The 21,392-nt window shown below is 38.9% G+C and overlaps 1 protein-coding gene across 1 annotated transcript; it reads left to right on the top strand.

Moving 5' to 3' along the window:
- Nucleotides 1–15,744: 15,744 nt before the first annotated feature.
- LOC143716464 (uncharacterized) lies at nucleotides 15,745–20,968 on the top strand. The gene is made up of 6 exons (XM_077209032.1): nucleotides 15,745–15,788; nucleotides 16,074–16,190; nucleotides 16,271–16,360; nucleotides 18,904–19,031; nucleotides 19,193–19,237; nucleotides 20,615–20,968. The coding sequence occupies exons 3-6, from the start codon at nucleotides 16,276–16,278 to the stop codon at nucleotides 20,966–20,968; spliced, it is 612 nt and encodes a 203-aa protein (XP_077065147.1). The 5' UTR covers nucleotides 15,745–15,788; nucleotides 16,074–16,190; nucleotides 16,271–16,275.
- The last annotated feature ends 424 nt before the right edge of the window (nucleotides 20,969–21,392 follow it).

The raw sequence follows: 21,392 nt of genomic DNA, 5'->3' as shown, positions 1-21,392 counted from the left end.
TAAATTATGCCTATTATCTTTGTGGGGCTTAAAATTGAGGTCATTTCTTTTGACAGTAAGGTGTACTTTTGTTTTTGCATGTCATTAATCAAGTCACATTCCCATTTTTATAGATTTTATGCTTTAATGATGCTTTTTGTGGCTGTATAGCTGCATTCACCTGAGGTAATGTAACATTAAACTTTCCACAGCAGCCGATAATAACACCAATTTATAATAAGAACTTTTAATGGCATAATTCTGAATTTTTAAGGTATCCGACATAAGATGAGTGTCTAAGTTAAACACGTAAGAATTCTGCTTTTGAAGGCAAGGGCTAACGTTAAAAAAGGTTGCCTTTAATTTAAGTTACTTATGCAGCTAAAAAGTTTATTTAGATCTGCTCACGTTGTAGTTAGATGTATTTTTATGCATTTTTGTTGCGATTAGTTTTATAACTAATCACACTTCATGTTGCGGTTAGTAACAGTCAAGTTTTTTCTCTCAAGTGTATCCACCATAGACTGTAAGGTACGTTCTGCTCTCTTGTAAATGATCTCATCATAGTCAAAAAAAGATGCAAGATTCCTTTCAGTGTCTAGATCCAGTGATCAGAGATTCAGAGGTTTTGCATAAGCGCATAACTCTTGCTAACGTAGCCTTTATGTAATTTATTTCCAAACTGAAATTTGTTTTTCATGCAACTAAAATAATCAGCAGGAGGTCTTGATTTGATAAATAAAACTAATTCATAAAGCTTTTAGCTTGTTTTGTCTGTGTAGCTAGAATATGACGTTTCAAAGTTATTTTTAATTAACTATGTGACATTGTGATATTAATGCTGTTGACTGAGCTAAACTTGTTTTAAACCTATTTGTGTAAACACACAGCTGTCAAAAGTTTGTAGTATTTAAGATAATTTAATGAATTTGAAAGTAGGCTATCTAATGCTCACCAAGTCAGCATTTATTTGATAAAAAAGAGTAAATGTTGTGAAATACTTTTATACTTTAACTGTTTCCTGTTTGAATTATGTTTTAAAATGTAATCAATCCCTGTGATGCAAAGCAGTTTTTTCAGCAACCACAAAAATATGAAGCAGCAGAACTATTTTTATCATTGATAATAATCAGAATTTCTGAGCAGCAAATCATCATATAGAGTGCCGAAGTTATGACGTCACTTTGTAGGACAACTCGGAAGTTAGCGGCGCATGGGTTCCCTCGATCGAAAAGCTATGCATCTTCCCCATAGACTTTTGGAAAATCGCAAAAAATAAGATCTGTGTTCAACAAAGAGTTGTGACCCTTACACGTTTTGTCTATCAAGATAATCTTCACAAGTTAATCCAAAATTAATACATTTTGAAGCCTATATAAAGTTTAAAAAAGTTTCTTCAAAGGTAGCATGTTTTTTACCGTAACTGGGTGATGACGTCATAACAGGGAGTAGCAACCCGTACTCTGCTAGATTCCTTCTGTTTGCGGTTTGACTATGGAGAACGACTGGGAGACTGAAGAGGAGGGAAACCATCAAATTCTTGATGGACCACAGCCCTACAATTTTGAACCAGTCAGGCGTGAGAGAGGGGAGGAAATTGTCAGAAATCATGGCCCTCAAAGAGTTATTAATGCTTGGTGTGAGGAAAATTAGTGGAGGCTTGGCCAGGTTTCCTGGTGAGTAGCTAGAGCTAGCCTAGGTTAGCCTGGTGCTAGCCAGGATAACATTAGGAAACAAGCTAAAGTCTTTTCAAAATCTTGCCATCATGTAACGTTAGAATAGCAAGAAGGGACAACAACTGAAGACATTATTTACTTACATGGTGTTAGTGGTCCTAATCAGAGATGTAGAGATGCACACACTGCACAGGCACAATGGCACTTTTGCTGGCATCCAGGCACGTGCAGGGGGGGGGGGGGGGTCTTTTGTTGCTTGAGCACCTGCCCTTTTGCCCCTTGGTGCCCAAAGTGCCCTTTTGTCAAGGCAAAATTTCCTCTCCTTTTTTGTAATTAAAGGCCCTTTTGTGGATGCCTGCCCAATCTAACTATTAGCAAAATTAATGAATAATAATTTAGCCGTAAATAAAATGACCCACATGATGACCTTTCACCTGACGAACTCATCCGGGACGATTCCTCACGCTGCACGCGCATTTTTTAATTTCGCGCGGCTACGCGCACTACCAGAGGATATCTTCAACTCTGCGGCTGCTGGTAAGTGGTGTTTTATTCTCAGCGAAGTGATTTTGATGTTTGTTTACTTATTATTATTATTTTACAAGAACGACGTGAAGAGAGCATGCAGAGATGTTGTTTATATTGCTGTGTGTAGGCTGTAGAAGTAACGTTAGCTTGCTGTTTGAGGGAGAAAAGTTTCACGGGCGTCGAGGGGTCTGGTCTTTTTATGTTATTTCACTAAAAACTATTATTTTTACTTTAAACTATTATTATTATTACTACAGTATTTATTTTAAAAAAATAGTCCCATAAAAATGATCACAAATCTGGTAAGAGTTTAGGCTTATTATTATCACATACCGTTAGGCTTACCAATATCTTATGTTTTGTGTGCAGAAGCCTCTGTGAACATTTCCCCTAATACTATTAGGCTACTATTATTATTATATTATTATATTATAGCAGCCTGGGCAGGATCTGCAGCTTTACAGCAGGTCAGTGAGCTAGTGAAGGTTCCAAACACTGTCAGCTGTCTTTACATCTTGTCATGGTCACATAAAAATGATTTAATCAGCTAATATATCTCTATATATTTGTTTTAATGTCTACATTCTCAGATCAGCTCCAGCAGTTTCAGCAGCAGCAGCAGCAGCAGTAACAACAGCAAAGGCAGCAAACTCACTTTGACTTTAGTAAGAATGTACCAGAACAGGTATCACATTAATGTAAAACATCTTGTAAAGTATTAATTGCTGTTTCTGTTTGCTTTGTTTTTATTTTCATTGTATAAATGTAACTCTTGTATTTGTGTAAATCAGTTTATGCCATGAAAATAGCCATAGATGCTGATATGGCATTAAATAAAACTATACTGTACGAAACATGGGCCACGTTGATTTTGTCCTACACAGTTTACTATAACAGCTGTTCTTTATTATTCTGTATAACATAGAAGAAAAAGCCATCAGGTTGGGTCAAATTAAGATACTTCAGTTTCTAATCCCAGAGTTATTAATAGGTGCACACTGCACATTAATTATTTTTTTAAACTTTTAAACGTAAAATTTGTCTTTTCTGTTCTGTTTCTTTTTCAAAACTGCATCAATGGATTTGCTACTGTATTGATACAGAATCATCCGTATTGATATATTACTGTATTGATATTTTGAGCACAGCCCTATTTAAAGCCTTGTTCCGCATGTGCCCCCTTTTATACTTTGAGCACCTGCCCCTCCAGAGGTCTCTGCACGGCCCTGCTGGCATCTATTGACAGAACGCGATATTGCCTGTGCTAAAACGCCACTAATTAACAATGCTCATTGTCAGAAAGAAAAAAATAGATCAATGTCCCTATCGCTGTGTTTGACAGGTGTTTGTGTGAACACTAAGCATCTTTTGCAGCGATTTTTGCGTGAGCATATCAGTGCACACTCCAGACCACCCGGTGAGTTTCACGTCTCTGTAAACTAAAGTTTAATGCGTTTATATGAATGATTGTTCCAGTGCCCCTATGAACTAACACAGAAACCTAAAATTCTCGGGACAGCAGCATGTGTCCAAATTTTAATCTCAACCGTTCGATTTCATCAGAAACGATCTTAAAACAGGGCTTTACTTGTAAAACACCGATCTCTGATCTTTTTCTGATCTCAAACAATTTCTAAATTAGAGGAGTAGTTCAATTTTTAAAAAACTTTTGCTGATAATTTACTCACCCCCATGTCATCCAAGATGTCCATGTCTTTCTTTCTTCAGTCGAAAAGAAATTAAGGTTTTTGATGAAAACATTCCAGGATTTTTCTCCATATAATAGACTTCACTGGGTACCAAACGGTTCAAGGACCAAATGACAGTTTCAGTGCAGCTTCGAATGGCTTTAAACGACACCAGACGATGCATAAGGGTCTTATCTTGCGAAACAATCGGTCACTTCAAAAATAAATAAAAAACGTTTAAGTTTTATAAGCTCAAATGCTCGCCTTGCTCTGTTCTGTGATGCACGTTCGTGACTCTCCTGTTCGAACTCGATCATCAAAATGAACTACTCGAAAAAAGTTTTGTTTATTTTGAACGAGTAACAATAGTCTACCACTGAGTCACATACAATAGTGATGAGTCGTCATAAACCAAATTATGTCTTCATAAACCATGAGTAAACACACACACACAGGTGTTGTAAAACAATAGTCTACCGCTGAGTCACATTATTGCTCCTTTCTCTTTGTTTCTGTCTTCCAGCTTGTCCATGAGCCTGTCGCTCCAGCATTAACAGGAAGTGAAGTCACGTCTCCTGAAGAGGTTCGTTAATACATTTATCAATTAAGTTTCAAACGTCATAAAATTATCTTATTGCTAATAAATGAGATTTAGCAGTACACTATTGTTAAAAACACTCATGTGTGTTAACAGTACCATGAGTAAAACACACAAGTGTTGTAAAACAATAGTCTACCGCTGAGTCACATACAATAGTCATCAGTCGTCACAAACCAAATTATGTCCTCATAAACCATGAGTAACTCTCCTGACTGCTATTGGTAGCACTTTGTTTTTAATTGTATTCTGTTCATCTCTCTGTGCCTATCCTCAGTCATCAGCCACTGCTACCACCCAGTCGTCATCGTCTTCCATTGGTAACTCAGTGGCATGGTTCCAGCTTGGACCTGCAAGGAGCCAATCCCTCCTGAGTGGTCTGAGCCCGTGGCTCCGCCTCCAGCCTTGGAGTGCTCAGACTCACCTCGACCCGTCGCCCTGGCTCCTGCACTCCTTCATCCCTCGACTGTAGCGTTGACCTTCGGCCGCTCAACCTCGCCTGGGTCAGACCTCGCCACGCCTCTGCTGCGGACTTGCGGGTTGTCCACTGACCTCCGACCCTCCATCTCTTCGGCTCCGGCTAGCTCCGCCTTCCCCCAGTTGTCACCTCCGCCCTCAGTCACATCGGCTCGTCCTCAGCCCTCAGGATCCTCGCTTCCTTCTCGGGGGTCGTCGCTGCGGCTCCGTCGGTGGGTCGCCAGGGTCATCGGCAGTTTATCGCTTCCTCGGCTCTACGTTTGTGAAGGAGTCTCTTCCAGCGGCTGCCTGTTCGTCGATCGTCACCAGGATGATGCCCCTTAAACCACCATCATGGCTCCTCCCTCCATTCAATCCGCCGTGGGCTATTGTCCTGGTTGTGCTCTGGGTCAGCAACATCTGACAACATCCATCTGCCTGCATCTGCTATCCTTTACTGTCGCCATTAATCACATCCAAAATATGTTTTTGTTTACGTACTTTATGTACATATAAATACAGATACAGTATTAATATATATTTAAAAATTGCATGTGTATACATTTACATATTTTTATTACATTTTATATTATATTAAATGTATAAACAGCATATTCTTCTTAAATGTATACATGCATGTGTTTGTATTTATGTATACATAAATATACGCAGTACACACTCATATATTATGTAAACAAAAACTTTTATTTTGGATGCGATTAATCGTTTGACAGCACTAGAATGTAATATTATTGTTGTTTTTACAATATTTAAAAAAACAAAAAACTCACTGAGTGACAATGTTTTTTTTTTACCCATTTCAAAAAATGAATTTTTCTTTGAATGTTTTTACTCTCCTACTGATGCTGTTGATTTTTTTAAAGGTTTTGTTAAACACCAAGAAAAAAAACAATCAGCAATTTAAAAAAGAAAAACAAATACAGAAATACAAACACCTGAACTGCCTCAGTTGATCATGAATAATGTATTGACAGTAACAGCCACACCAGTTGAGGTGAGAGAATCTCATGGAGAAATCAGAACAAATTAGTACTGACAAAGAAACATATAGAACAAACACTGCTGTAAACATTTAGCTTTTACATTTATAGTTTATGATGTAGCCTAGTTAAGCAACATGAGACCGCCAGTAGTGTTGTTTCTCGAATATCAGCACGATTGCAGATTTGACATGGATTTTATTCACTCAATAAACAAAGTTGCAATAAGTGACTTACACTTTTAAATAGAATACTTTTTAAATTAGTTTAAAAAAAGATCACTGCAGAACAGTTACGCATCTCTGAGCAACACACAGTGGTGTTTCTTAACTGAATGATTCAGCATTTTGAGTGAATCATTCAAGTCAATGATTCAGTGATCCATTCGTAAAGACAGGCCCTTGCCTTTGTTCTTAAAGGGTTAGTTCACCCAAAAATGAAAATGATGTCATAAATGACTCTCCCTCATGTCGCTCCAAGCCCGTAAGACCTCCGTTCATCTTCAGAACACAGTTGAATTTAGTCCGAGATTTAGACTTTCTGTCCCTCCATTGAAATGTGTGAACGGTATACTGTCCTTGTCCAGAAAGGAAATAAAGACATCATCAAAGTAGTCCATGTGACATCAGTGGGTTAGTTAGAATGTTTTGAAGCATCGGAAATACATTTTGGTCCAAAAATAAAAAAAAACTAGGACTTTATTCAGCATTGTATTGTCTTCCGGTTCTGTTGTGGATCCGCGTTCAGTGACGCTGCTGACGTGTGTCTGGTGCGCCCGAGCTTCGTTTACAGTCTGAGGGAGACGCACGCTGGAAACAAAACAATCTTCACAAACATGTCTAAGGATTTCCACACAGACGAAGACTTGCATTTTTTTGCCCAGCCATATTTATTTGAACCCGAATACACGGATACACGAGCGTCACATGACGTGACGTGTATACACCAGATACACGTCATCAGCGTCACTGCGGACTCGTGAACGCGCATACCCACTTTTTGCGCCACTGTGTAGAGACACCTCATAAACCACTATTTGGCCCCATAAGCCTGTGAAATGTCACATAATTATTATTTGTTTGTTGTAAAAGGGAAATTGCTATTTTGAAGCATGTTTTTTTTTTGTAAATCAAATGAAAATTTTTGACATGACTTTCATGGCGATTGGATGTTGTGAAAGGTGTGTCCCCGTAAACCACTAAAAAGTCACGTTGACCTCATAAACCACATATGCCTCTGTGTGTGTGTGTGTGTGTGTGTGTGTGTGTGTATAAAATGTGTGTGTAACACTGAATAAATGCTGATTAATAAACAAATGCAGTGCGTTTTGGCCATAAAAACAATACAATTCACTTTAACCATTTGAATTTAGAATGTTTATTTGTTTTGTAGCATAGAATAAAAAAAATAAAGAATAAAAGCCCAAATTCAATCTGTTCATTATATAAAGTGATCGAGTCTCTTCTGAGAATTTGGGTGAATGAGTTTCAATGGATGGACAGACATCTCTCAGATTTCGTTTAGAATATCTTCATTTGTGTTCCAAAGATGATTAAAATTCTTACAGGTTTGGAACGACATGAGGGTGAGTAAATTGTGACTATTTTTTTCTCTACATTTTTGTGTGAACTATCCCTTTAATTATGCGTGCTCGAGCGCTAGCAGAGCATCAGCCGTGACGCCACAGGCAGCGCGAGTTCCATGTGACGTCACAGACTGAGTTCAACAGCGATGATCAGAGTCGAGATTCACTAACGGACAAAGTGTTACAAACGCAGTTTACCGCTTTAAACAACAGGCACGTCTACACAGCTCGTCGAGTTTCAGAATCTGACAGAATACGGTGTCATTCAATATATATTATACAATATTGAGTTACTTTGACGGAATCTTCTGATCATAACAGTAGTTCAGTCACTAACGGACGAGGTTTGCAAACGCAGTTCACCGCTATAAACAACAGTCAGAGACCGTGTCAATCCGACATCATGTCTGTAAAGTTCCCGCTGGATCTGGAGAGCTTGTTCGAGGACTCTCGGCCGGAGAGTTGCGCTGCTGTGTTCGCTGGGAGAAGCCTGAACACAACTGAGGCTTGGGAGGACCACACAACAGGTACTGAGTTATACACATCAGAACTGACACACACATCGACATAAATGGCAGGACTTGTATGTGGCACAGCATTACTGTTGCCACCCGTCCCGGTTTTCCCGGGATTGTCCTTCTTTTTAACAACCTGTCCCGGGAAAGGCTACGTGAAAATGTCCCGGTTTTCAAAAGGCTTTGCCTATGTGATAATATGTATGTTCAAACAGCGCGCGCACGGCAGAGAGGGAGAGACCTTGCGCGCTTGTGTGTGTGTGTGCTTGTGTGTGTGTGTGTGTGTGTGTGTGTGTGTGCCTCATGAAGCGCATGTAACACAGCATTGCCTAAAGCCAGTCCCCCAACCGAGCAGCACCACATGGCTTAAGCCAATACTCCCCCATTTTATAACTCTCTTCTTACTTAAAATAATACAAGCTAAATTATACTTGCAAGGATATGTAGGGGAGACCGGGGACAGTTGCAACAGGGGATGGTTGCAACATGTCATTTTTCTCCACCAGAAACAAGCTAGAGTAATGACACTCACACTGCACATGCTCAATTGGACGCCCATTAATATCATGGCTTACAGTTGTTGCAACTGTCCCCGTACAATGCATTAATATAAAAACAGACCACATAGCAGTATTTTTTTTAAAAATTCATAAGTTTTTACTTAAATATAATATAGTTCATCAAGTTGTAGCAAGGACAGGAGGTTTATGTTTGTGTGTGTGTGCACGTGCGCACATGTGTGCAGATGTGTGTGACCATGCATAACATTGTTAAAATGAAAAATGATAAAATGTAGTTTAAAAAAAATGTTTTACATGACAATAGGCTAAATAAAAGCCAATTGGCTCCCAAATTGTTCCATTCTTCCTATGTCACTAAAAGCCGACTGTATTTTATATAAATTTGAATATTTGACATCTGCACATAGGGCCTACTCATCTAGACAAATAATTGTCATCTATTCAAAGCTGATGATAAAGAACACTGTAATATTATTATAACTTACAATTTTGGTAATAATCATTTTGCTAACACTGACATATATTGTAATATATTGTATTTGTAAAATGTTGCAACCATCCCCAAACAATGTTGCAACTGTCCCCGGGCCCGGGCAACATCTGACTCCTTACATTCACATGCAAATTGTGAAAAATGTCAATTCTGTAATTATCTTTAAATGGTTTAGACTATTAACATACAGATGTAAGTTTATTGTATAAACAATTGGTTTGTCTAATCCAAACCGTCTTTGAGTAACAGAGCCAAATGCAAAAAGTGTTGCAACTGTCCCCGGTCTCCCCTACACAGAGGACATATTTAGCAGAGTGTGTTATTGTGCTGTAGCTTGCATGTTTAGGACTGCTGTGTACAGCTGACTCCTGAAGTGTGTGATATTCTTCATACTCTGTGTGTTGGTCAGTTCACAGCAGTGACAGAAATCATTTTTACCAATACGTTTCAGTTGATTTTATGGGCAGTTTTACCTTTATAAATGTATTTTAAGCATGCATCACCTTTTGTATGAATTTCATACATTTATTAAATTATAATAATAAGACACAATAGGGCTTTTAGCAATAAAATTGTATCAACAAAATCTTTGCAATGGAGAGGAAACAGAATCTGCAGCTGAAGTGGCATTTAAATGCATTTACACAGACTGTTTAATGGCAAATGAACAACCTGCAGTTATCCATAAATAATGTTTTGATGTTTTAAACATAAAACGTTGAATATTGATATTTGAAATGATTTAAAACATGAAAAGGTACTTTAAATGTAAGATTAAACCCGCCAGTAGGAGGCGGTTAATGAGTGAGTCATTGAGATTCAACTTGATTCGTTGAAAAAGCTGATTCATTCAGTGAGGAGTGTTTCTTAGAGACGCTAATACAGTGCTGTGGCTTCGTTTTCCACTGTTTTAGTTCGGCGAAATAGAGCTAAAACAGGCAATATGGTGTCTTAAATGTACTAAACTTAATATTAACTTCTTGTTTATTAAACGTGTATAAAATCAAAATCACATTTTGTTATCATGCTTGTATCTGGAGAAAAACTGCACTGTGTGTGATATTATATAGATGAACTGTGTGTGTGAGGGATATACTTCGGTATTAAACAAGCTGGGTAAATTTTGCTTCACTTTGCTCAGAAACTGCCGGCAGGACTTACAGAAAACCGCATCACTGGATGCACTGTGTCCCAACATGCCGAATCTCTCATACCAGCGATATTAGCGATACAACCATATTACTGTGAATGGAAATCGTTGCACATTATATGACCTTGAAAGGTTTAACAAAAAAAGAAATTTTTTTGGATAACTGCAGAGTTATCTAGTACTAGTACTAGTACTAGTACTATTACTAGTACTAGTACTAGTAACTGCAGAGAATACTAGTCTCAGAGATGGAGAAAGTGTTGGTTTGAGTCTGGAACCAACAAAGGGATATAACTGTAATATAATGAGCTCAACGTGATCATATTCTCTGATGATTTCTCCTGTGTTTTCAGGCTCTTCTCTGATCATCCCTCTGGTTCTGGTTCCTCTGGGTCTGATCTTCGCTGGACTCTTATTACGGTTTCTCTTTAAGAAGTGTCAGTCTCGAGGTAAAACTCCTTAAATACTTTACATGGAGAAACTCTCCATTTATACCGAGTTTAAAACCGATAGATTTCTTTCACCCGTTTTCCCACTTTCTGGCACCACCTTTAGGCTGCAATGTGACATGATACAGATACTTGATGTGTATTTATTTATTTACGCATTTATTTATTTATTATTTCGACAGCTTTGTCATTCCATAGTGGAAAACGTGTTGATTTAAGTGAAGAATATGTCGTTTTGCATACTTGCTGTTATATACGGTTGAAAAAGGACAAACTAGTTGTACATTCAGTTCTACACAAACGCAACTGAAGCGCACACGCAAGACTAGATCGTTATTTAAACGGTTAGCATAAATGTACAATTGAAACCTAGAAACCGGTTTGATTTTGTAGAGGCAAACATTTATAAATAACTGAATAAGAGACAGACATGTGCCAGTTGTCTTTAAAGATTATTTACTCCTTCGCAAGGAAAGGTCAGGGGTCATCCAGTCACACAGAGAAGGAGGGCATCCTTTCTTCTTTATAGTGGACTCCCTCTATGCCATCATGAACAACATGTCCCATAACTAACACATTGTTGATCTACTAGCCTTGAGTAAAGGCCCTTTGTCTCAGTCATACATTAGTCACACATTTCTTATTGTCCAGTCACGATTTCTAAGATTCTATAAATATAAGAAAAAGCAAACTTTTTTTTTACACTTTATACACATTTTATACTTCTGAAATATTATTACTGACATTATAACAAAATAAATGAGTATGAGAACATGTATAAAACTAAATTAAACATCAATCTCTTAAATATTTTCTAATTTCATGAACATTTTTATTAAACATGGACCTTTGTGTTCATGAAATGTCATTATCTGTTGGAACCGGAGTCGGGCAATAATGCCTTCAGAGCCAGAGAATATACGCTGCATGGAGACAGAACAGGTTTAGTTTAGTTTAATTACGGTTACAGCTTATTGTAACCTAGCCCACTTAAAGAGCTCACAGGTACATCATGTATTGATGTATAACATGAACCAGCGCGTGTGGTTGCGCGTGTCGACGCGCCTCGTGATTTAACAAATATAGGCTGTGTTTTTTTAACCATGCAGCAAACAAACCAAAAAGATTAAAAAAAAATATATATATATATCGGTAATTTGTTTTTTACTTTCGGTAAAGTATCTGATAGTTTTACAAAACCTTCAAATGTACTGTTATGAGCACTAGTTCCATGCTCACATCTTCCATGTCTTACTATTTGTTGCTCTGTTTTGACTTCTATGTACTCTTATTCATTCAACATAATACCTTATCTCAATTAAATGTAGGAATGAATGTATATGTGACACAAAAAGGTAAAAAATATGCTTGGCTGGTGGATTTTTTCATCTACCAGTCCCCGTGGCAGGTGAGCCAAAACTTTAATTTTGTTAAATATATGTGACACCCTGACACCAAACCACTGCATCCACTAAAGTAAACGGCATACGTGCGCCCACTGCCTCTCGAGTGCAGCCGCTGGGAAAAACCTGAACAGAACACACACAAACATCTCATTCTCACCAACACCATGCTATGGCATTACTTCCCAACCAATGTCTCGTCAAAAAGAGGGACTCTTTCAACATGTGCTGAGCACACTTAAAACACTATTTCCAGCGAGTTCTTGCACCATGCTGTCACTAAACTTGAAAAAATGATGTTGAGTTAGGCTACCAAATGTTTTGACAATCACAATAGCTTACACTTATTGTTTGTGAGTCTCTAGTTATTACCACTCTGATTCATGTCCGTTTCAGCCTGATGTTTCTGATGTTAGTTTGAACTTTTCCTTAGGCAACATGCAGAAAGTAAACATCATGCATGCAACGTTACCCGAGGGAATGGATATCAGCAACAGTGACGTGTTCGTGGACGCATACGAGTATTTACCTGAGGAAATGAATAGCAGCAACAGTGACGTGTTCGTGGACGCATACGAGTATTTACCTGAGGAAATGAATAGCAGCAACAGTGACGTGTTCGTGGACGCATACGAGTATTTACCCGAGGAAATGAATAGCAGCAACAGTGACGTGTTCGTGGACGCATACGAGTATTTGCCTGAGGGAATGGATATCAGCAGTGCTCCTCAACCATCGACCAGCGCTGCTGTGTTATCGCAGGAGCGTCCTCAAACTCCCGGACAGGAGCCGACTCCAGCCACAGATGCGCACGAGACCGAGCCAATGGTGGACTACGCTCAACCATCGACCAGCGCTGCTGTGTTATATCAGGAGCGTCCTCAAACTCCCGGACAGGAGCCGACTCCAGCCACAGATGCGCACGAGACCGAGCCAATGATGGACTACGCTCAACCATCGACCAGCGCTGCTGTGTTATATCAGGAGCGTCCTCAAACTCCCGGACAGGAGCCGACTCCAGCCACAGATGCGCACGAGACCGAGCCAATGATGGACTACGCTCAACCATCGACCAGCGCTGCTGTGTTATTGCAGGAGCGTCCTCAAACTCCCGGACAGGAGCCGACTCAAGCCACAGATGCGGTCGAGACCGAGCCAATGGTGGACTACGCTCAACCATCGACCAGCGCTGCTGTGTTATATCAGGAGCGTCCTCAAACTCCCGGACAGGAGCCGACTCCAGCCACAGATGCGCTCGAGACCGAGCCAATGGTGGACTACGCTCAACCATCGACCAGCGCTGCTGTGTTATTGCAGGAGCGTCCTCAAACTCCCGGACAGGAGCCGACTCCAGCCACAGATGCGCTCGAGACCGAGCCAATGGTGGACTACGCTCAACCATCGACCAGCGCTGCTGTGTTATCTGAGAGAAACCCCAGCAGAAGCCCAACAGATGGACCTGTGAAGATTAACCCAACAGGTAACTGTCTTGAGGACATTAATACAAATCAAAACTCACATGTAGTGGTCGACCGATATATATATCGCCAACGCCGATATTTGGCATTTTTAAAACATCGGCCGATTCGTTTTTCTGATTGGCCGATGATTTAGAAATGGGACTTTTATTTGGACGGGCGGCGCTGAGAACACAAGCGCGTGAGAAGAAAACGGCAGCGCCTGATCACACACTCACATTCTCCGTCTTCATTAGTTAACGATCTCTGTCAGTCATATCTTATACTTTTAGACAGAACTGGTAAACAAAGAAAGTAAATGGTGTGCGAAAAAGTAAAGAGTTTGCTTTCGTATTATTTGTAACAGAAAAGGCAAACAATCAGGCTAAAATACTTTCTCAACTGCCGTCAACATTCAGCAAATCCACATCTACATCATTTAAACAAATCTCTGAATATCAAATAAACATTTAATTTCACAAGTCAGTGATATATGCAATTTCGAATTCCAGATGTGATATCTTGTGAAGTGTGCATTTGTAGCCGATATAAACGTGTTCCTGCGAGTGACGGTCGGGCCGTGTGAAGCGAGTGAGTGCGAACTGAAGATCAGCTTCACGGGAGACATGATCGAAAAACTTGAAATCCTTCATTGTAAAATATCCTGTGCTATATCCAGTTGCCCACTGTGTCATAATCATATAGTTTTCACTGTGTGCTGTATGTAAAATTAGCATTACCTTTATTTGAAGAAATATGATTATCAGTGCGCACGAAATTACCAGATTACTGAGTGTCCTGTTACAGTGTTTACTTCCTTTTTATTCACATATTCACATATTTTTAAACAATTACTTTATTTGAGAAAAATACTGTAATAGGCTTGCAGATTCAAGAAGTTGCCATCTCGAGTATAAGGAACATGAACTTAAATGCAAAACCTTAATGCTAATTATTCACATGTGTCAATTTCAGCCTGTTTACTGATTTTATTAGTGATCTTCACACCGGTTGGTTCCTCGCCTGTTCTGCACAGGTGTGTTTAGTCACATGCAGTTCAGTCTCATGCTGTTGTGTGTTTTTCAGGATCCTTTGACTCTTTTTATGAACTGGGAAAGAAACTGGCATCAAGATCCCATGGCATCGTCCATGAAGGAATTCGCAAATCAGATGACAAACAAGTATGTTGCTCTTTCTCGATACACCAAACTTTCTGCCTCTTGTTTCCTTCTGTCTTTTGAGTCCTGACATAAACATCAGTGTTTACAGTTTTGATCAAAACATGTTTTAAAAAAGATTGTAGATTGTCATCTAAACAACTAAAATGTATCAGTTCACTTACGCTTGCAAATATTTTCTTTATTTCTTAGGTGATCATCAAATTTGTTAAGAAGCGCCGGTTTGATTTCCACGTAAGTTGACACGATTTCATTCTTCATGAAAATTACTATTAATTTCTATTAATTATAAATTACTATTAATTATTTATTAAATTCTTATTCGGTAATTGATAATTCTGCATGTAGACAGCATAGGATAAAACTGAAATAGACAATCAAAGCCTTGAAGCATCAGTTGTATTGTACATGTACAGTTGGTTGTTTTCTTCTTGAATGTCACTCACTCTTTAGTGAGGAGGTTTGAGGTTAGAAGTCAACGAACCTTTCGTCAATCTCTTCTTTTAGATTGGCCATTCCGAACCTTTGTGTCGAGAGGCAGCTATAATGCGGATAATGAGACACAGCAACCATGTCGTGAAGTTATACGACTGGTTTGACATGGAAGATCACAACATCTTAGTTATGGAGCATCCAGGTACCAGCATGACCTTGTGTGATTTCATCAAAGAAAACGAAGGTCGTCTGACTGAAGCGGTAGCGAAAGACATCATGCAGAAACTCATCGCTGCGTTTCGGCTCTGCAGTGAACGGGGTGTTTATTATAAAGACATGAGCCTGAGTAAAGTACTCATCGACCCTGTCACCATGCAGATCAAGTTAACCGGCTTTTACAGAGCACTGACCATCATCGAAACACGTGAGTTTGCTTTTCCAGCACAAATCACTGATTTATTATGCACAGGATATGGAAATAAGGCCGTTTTAAAGTTTTTTTTTAACACTGAAAACGTATTGCTTACAGAAACAGCCAAATCGAAATCAGCATTAGTGAGGAGATTTCACGCTTTATTTGCAACCAATGAAGGCTTATACAGAGTGCTGAAGGGCATGGTCGAAGCAAACTCTTTGAAACTCTGGTTTGGTTGGAAAAATACACGCTTGTCCAAAGGTGAGACCAAAAACAAGAACGAAATAGAAATAGCATTGCTTGAAAACATGTCAAGCTCTTACACAAGTGACAGTAAAGTTACCTTGATGACAAATAAGCAAAGTGTAAAACACAGCGGACTGACAGTGAAGTTTAGCAATGAATAAATGTTGATGGGCATCCAGAGAATGCCATAGTAACAGCAACAAATGCGGTGTATTTGATATTAACATTACCGTACTTACACAAACGACATATCTCAAAATCAAACAGGACTAATCAGCTCTCTTCTGAAAACGTTTACAGAATGCCAGGATCTACTTCGGAAACTTCGTGACAGAGAGTCAGAGATCACCTTACAGAACATTTTAGATCATGACTGGTTTAAAAAAACACCAGGCACTGATGCACTCGAGTCAGACGGTGAGTCTCGAGTTATTACCACTCTGATTCGTGTCCGCTTCGGCCTGATGTTTCTGATGCTGGTTTTAATTTTTCCTTAGGCAACATGCAGTTTGAGGGAATGGATAGCAGCAGTGCTCAACCATCGAGCAGAAGCCCAACAGATGTGCCTGCGCAGAACGACCCGACAGGTAACTGAGGACATTAATACAAATCAAAACTCACATGTACAGTAGGTAGTCAACCAGAATGCCTAATGCAAAGTCACCGCAGCAAAACTAAACCATTAACTATTACCACTCTGATTCAGCAGAACAGGCAAAGGAAAGATTCCTTTCAGATAAATCTCTCGATGTGTCCAAATAGGTTTTTCATTGAAAAAAATGGAAGGGTTCAATCCAGTTGTTTCAACTGGTTTTGTAGGGTTTTAGACTGTGTGAGCAGTGTGTATGATTGTCAGTTTTCTGGCCTTATCTAAACATGAACTGTTGACTAAACGCGTTTATGCCAACTAAGCGAGTGCGAGTATTATCAGCTGAAGCCTGTGTTACTACCCTGAAACATTTAATATCGAGAGAGTGAGAGTGACAAAATAAGCTAAAAAGAGATCCAGGAGCGCGTCTGAGAGAGAGAGAGAGGCACAGAAAAACGCCCGTTCTTAATTTATGTTGCTTTGTAGGCTACTGTTTTCATTTTGTACCGTTTTAATTGTAGCTTACATAAGAAAGCTGCAATTTCTTTGTCAATACAAATTTAAAATGTCACAAATCTTTTGTTATGGCCGGAAAGCACTGGCAATCGTCTCAATTTCGTGAATGATTCACAAAACAATAATTCAGCCTGGTCTTGATTTTCTGGTTCGATGGGCTGATAATCTTCAACAGACCTTCGGGTTTAGTCGTCTGTGCAGCACAACAGAGGCGCTGCTGGAATCTAGCACACTGATGTTGTAATGTGCCATTATTAATTAAACAAAACGCTTGATTCTAATAATCTGTTACCTATTTAAGCATTAAGAACTGTAAAACATAAACGCTGTCGGCTAACATCGGTTAACAGCATGTAGACTACAATGTTATCATCTAAACACCTATTCATATAAATGGCAGACAATGAATAGAACAATGCTCCGAAAAGTGTTTCGAATCAATAAATGAATATTTCAGAAGTTTTTACTTATGACAAATAGCATATTAAATAAGAAACAAAGTTATGAATATGATAGAGGTGCGATTCGAACTCAGAACGCGTGTAGCGCCACGAGGCTCATGTTGAAGCGTTGCCCACACAGCTATCGCCTGAACGCTGTCTAATCAACACGAGCTTAACGTCTTATCCTGACGCAAAGACTCATTGATGGGACATTTTTCTATTGCAATGTTTATGTTGAAATGTTTTAATTATTTATTAAAGAAAAGTATGCTAATAATAACAACCTACTGTAAGCCTTATTTAATTCTTAATTAATCCTAAAACACAAATTCTGCCGACTAACATCGGTTAGCAAGTCCTGACAATGTTTTAATTTTACAATTATTTATTTTAAGTTATTTCACTGTTATGTCACTTATTAAATCTACTAACAAATTAAAATAACACGAAGTAAAAGACAAGTAGGCTATTATAGTATACTCAAGTGTTTAACTTGAATTTATCTGCGTCCTCAGCCCTCAATGAGCCGCGGCAGATTACGCCATAGAGAGAATAAACTTACACTTTTCAAAGTCTGTGATTACAGCACCAATTAGCGGTAAAGGGCAGCAAATACACATCCCAATTTGCCACCGCGGGGAAACGGCGGCGGCAAAACTATTTTCTGGTTGAGTACCAACTGTATGCAGAAATAACAGCGGGACACATGGGGGTGTGCGATATCACAGTATTTGATCGTGGGCGAGTCTCCACGATCTGCTTCTGAAGAAATGTCGTAGTATCGCGTTACTGCGCTCATTCTATCAGTGGCAGTTCTGTTACATTCACGTCACATGTTAAGGCAGAGGTAGAGTTGCACTCACGGGACACTGCCATTCACTAAAGTTCATTATTTGCATGTGATTGAAAGCCTTGCCGGCTAAACATCTCATTCACATACACCCGACGCTCACAGGCACTAAAAGCCTGTCAAACAGCGCCTGGATACTGGACTAAGTTATCTTTCTAACATGACCTTCAGTGCTAAACCTGCTAATGATTCACATGAACATCTGGACAGTTTTACATTAATCATTCAGCTGTAATCTGTGCTAATAAATGTTTCTAATCAATATTCTTTGCTTTCCGAAAAACACACTGAAGGGAGGGAAGGCCGTCCTCGTTTGGCTGCTGTAAAGCGCGGCTTCCAGTCCTTTATAGGGAAAGTGTGTCCTTGTGTGCCTGAGCCTTCGCAGGAGCGTCCGCAAACTCCCGGACAGGAGCCGAGGCCAGCCGAGCCCACAGACCGTGAGTCTCCAGTCATCATGCAGTGCTGTAGTCTAGACTAAACTGAGATTTCTGCACACCTAGTTCTAGAGACAATCCAATATAGCAACAAGCCGCTGCTGCTACGGTCACATTCATGAGAACATATATGCGACTTTTACTTACAGTAGAGGTATCACGTACCACTGGATTCATGTCCATTTCAATCTGTTGTTCTGGTTTTGTTTGTAATCTCCACTCATACTGGCTCCTGATCTGCACTGGTGTGTTCAGTCTCATGCTGTATGTTAACACGTTGTTGCTGTGTGTTTTTCAGTGACCTTAAGATTTCCTCGTCAACCGACACTGCAACATAAATACTTTCGGTGTCTTTATAAAGTGGGAAAGAACGTGGGATATGATGATCGTGTCCATGAAGGAATTAGAAGATCGGACGGCCAGAAAGTATGTTGCTCTTTCTCCAAAAACAAATGTTTTGTCTCTTGTTTCCTTCTGTGAACTTTGAGTCTTGCCATAAACATCAGTGTTGACAGTTTTGTTCAAAAAGTGTTTAAAAAATGTAGACTGTAGATGATCATGTGCAAAAAATTGTCTTTATTTTTTAGGTTGCCATCAAATTTGTTGAGAGGTGCAGACTTTGGGAAACATCGGTAAGTTGACAAGACTTTATTCTTCATGAAATTCTCCAGTAAGAATTGGTTTGTTAAATTCGATAAGATAGATAGTATGATATATAACCAGTGTTGGGCAAGTTACTTTTAAAAAGTAATTAGTTACAGTTACTAGTTACTTCTTCCAAAAAGTAACTAAATTAGTTACTCAGTTACACATTATAAAAGTAACTAGTTACTTCAGAAAGTGACTATTGCGTTTCTTTCAAGTCAATTTTTAAATGCTCAAATGTGACCCCACCTCCACCCCTCTTTAACAGAACTTAAAATACATGTGCATGTTCAATTATTTATGATAAATCTGAATATTATAATGAAATGGACACTTGATACAATACATTATTAACAGAAACAGTGTAGAAAAATCTAAGACTAATTCTAAGACTTTATTCTTCATGAAATTCTCTAGTAAGAATTGGTTTGTTAAATTCGGTAATATAGATAGTATGATCTATAACTGAATTACACAACCAAAGCCTAGAAGCATCGGTTATAGAGTTTTTTTTCATTAGCTGGGTTTCCATCCAAACGTGAAGCAAATCTTTTTCGAATGAGCATCATTATGTGAGCAAATGTTTGACTATTCCTTTTAACTCTAATGAAAATAGTGTCAAAGTCAGTTAGAATAATCAAATGTAACAATTTATTATGTCAGGTAAATGTATCATGCCAATTACATAATCAATCCAAAGATAATCGATACCAAACATCAAATGCTCTGGAATAAAGAGAAGAGATGCAAACCCAACATTTAAAAAAATACATGAGTCTGAGAGTCTCGGACACTCTCAGCCTCACGGCCTGATCTGAACTACAGAAAGGCCCAGAATCCCTCGCTGCGGCCCATTAAATAGCCAGAACCTCTTTCACATGGAAACAATGGTAATATGCATTCAGAGTTGACACCTTTTGGGGGTTGGATCATCTTCCTTTGTGTGCCAGTTATCTCTAAACTCTTAAAAACCATATTACCTTTTGTTTTACTTATTTGGAAATGAGACATTTGTACCAGTCACACTGAGACATTGATTCAAATGATACTGTGATGTGCTTACAATGGTTTTATTTTGAATAGTTCAATATAAATCAAATTAATTTGGCAAATGCGTTTCCATCTCCCAATATTCGCATTATTCCTTTTTCGCACAAGTCAAAAACCACCTCAAGTGAGTGTGTGAACTTTTTAGCGACTTAAGGGATTTTTTTCTCATTTGCCACGTTTCTGATGCGAGACTTTAAAATGTGCATAAAAACAGGGTGATGGAAACATGGCTAATGCTTTCATCTTTCATTTCCCTCACTCTTTAATTAGGAGATTTGAATTTAGCCAATGTTTTATCAATCTCTTTTCTTTAGCCTAAGTTTGTCGAAGAGGGCACTTCATTGCTGAAAATGCAAAAGCGTCCAACTTGCGACCATTCCGTACGTCTCTATGAGCGTTTCATCTTGGAAGACCAAACCGTCCTGGTAATGGAACATCTTCCTGCCTATGTGACCTTGAGGGAGTTCATCAGAGGAAACGGAGGGAGCCTGACTGACGAGACAGCGAACCGCATCATGAGCCAAATCCATGTTGCAATCCGTCACTGGACGGATAATGATCTTTCTTACCCATTACTCAAGAGATTGATACTGATCAACCCAAAAACCCTGCATATAAAATATGCACACCTTGCCGAAAAAGAATTCAGTAGTGAGTTGGCTTTTTGAACACAGATCACTGATGACTGGTGATGTTTTACTAAACACTGGAAATCTATTGCTTGCAGGAATTGAAGAAACGGATGAGGATTTGCGCTGTGAATACATCGCTCTATTCTTCATGGAAAAACACAACAAAGACCCATTATTAGGTAAGAATGATAACAAGAACAAAGTGGAACTAACATTGCTTGGAAAACATATAAAGTTCTGAAACATAAAGTGACAGTAAAATGATAAGTGTCAAACCTTGATGACAAATGAGCAAAGTGTAAAACACAGGGGACTGATAATGATTGTTAGCAGTGATTAAATGTTCATGTCATAGTTACAGCAAAACATGCTTTGTATGTCATGGTAACATTCACCTTACGTGTACACGCCTACTACAGAAAGGCCAAATGTGATTAATCCGCCCTCTTCACTGACTCTT

The sequence above is a fragment of the Siphateles boraxobius genome, unplaced genomic scaffold, assembly GCF_051911475.1.
Source record: "Siphateles boraxobius isolate OS27281-9 unplaced genomic scaffold, OSU_SipBor_1 6, whole genome shotgun sequence".
NCBI classification, from domain to species: Eukaryota; Metazoa; Chordata; class Actinopteri; order Cypriniformes; family Leuciscidae; genus Siphateles; species Siphateles boraxobius.
The sequence above is the reverse complement of the archived record's forward strand: the minus strand, read 5'-3'. Positions and strand labels throughout refer to the sequence as shown.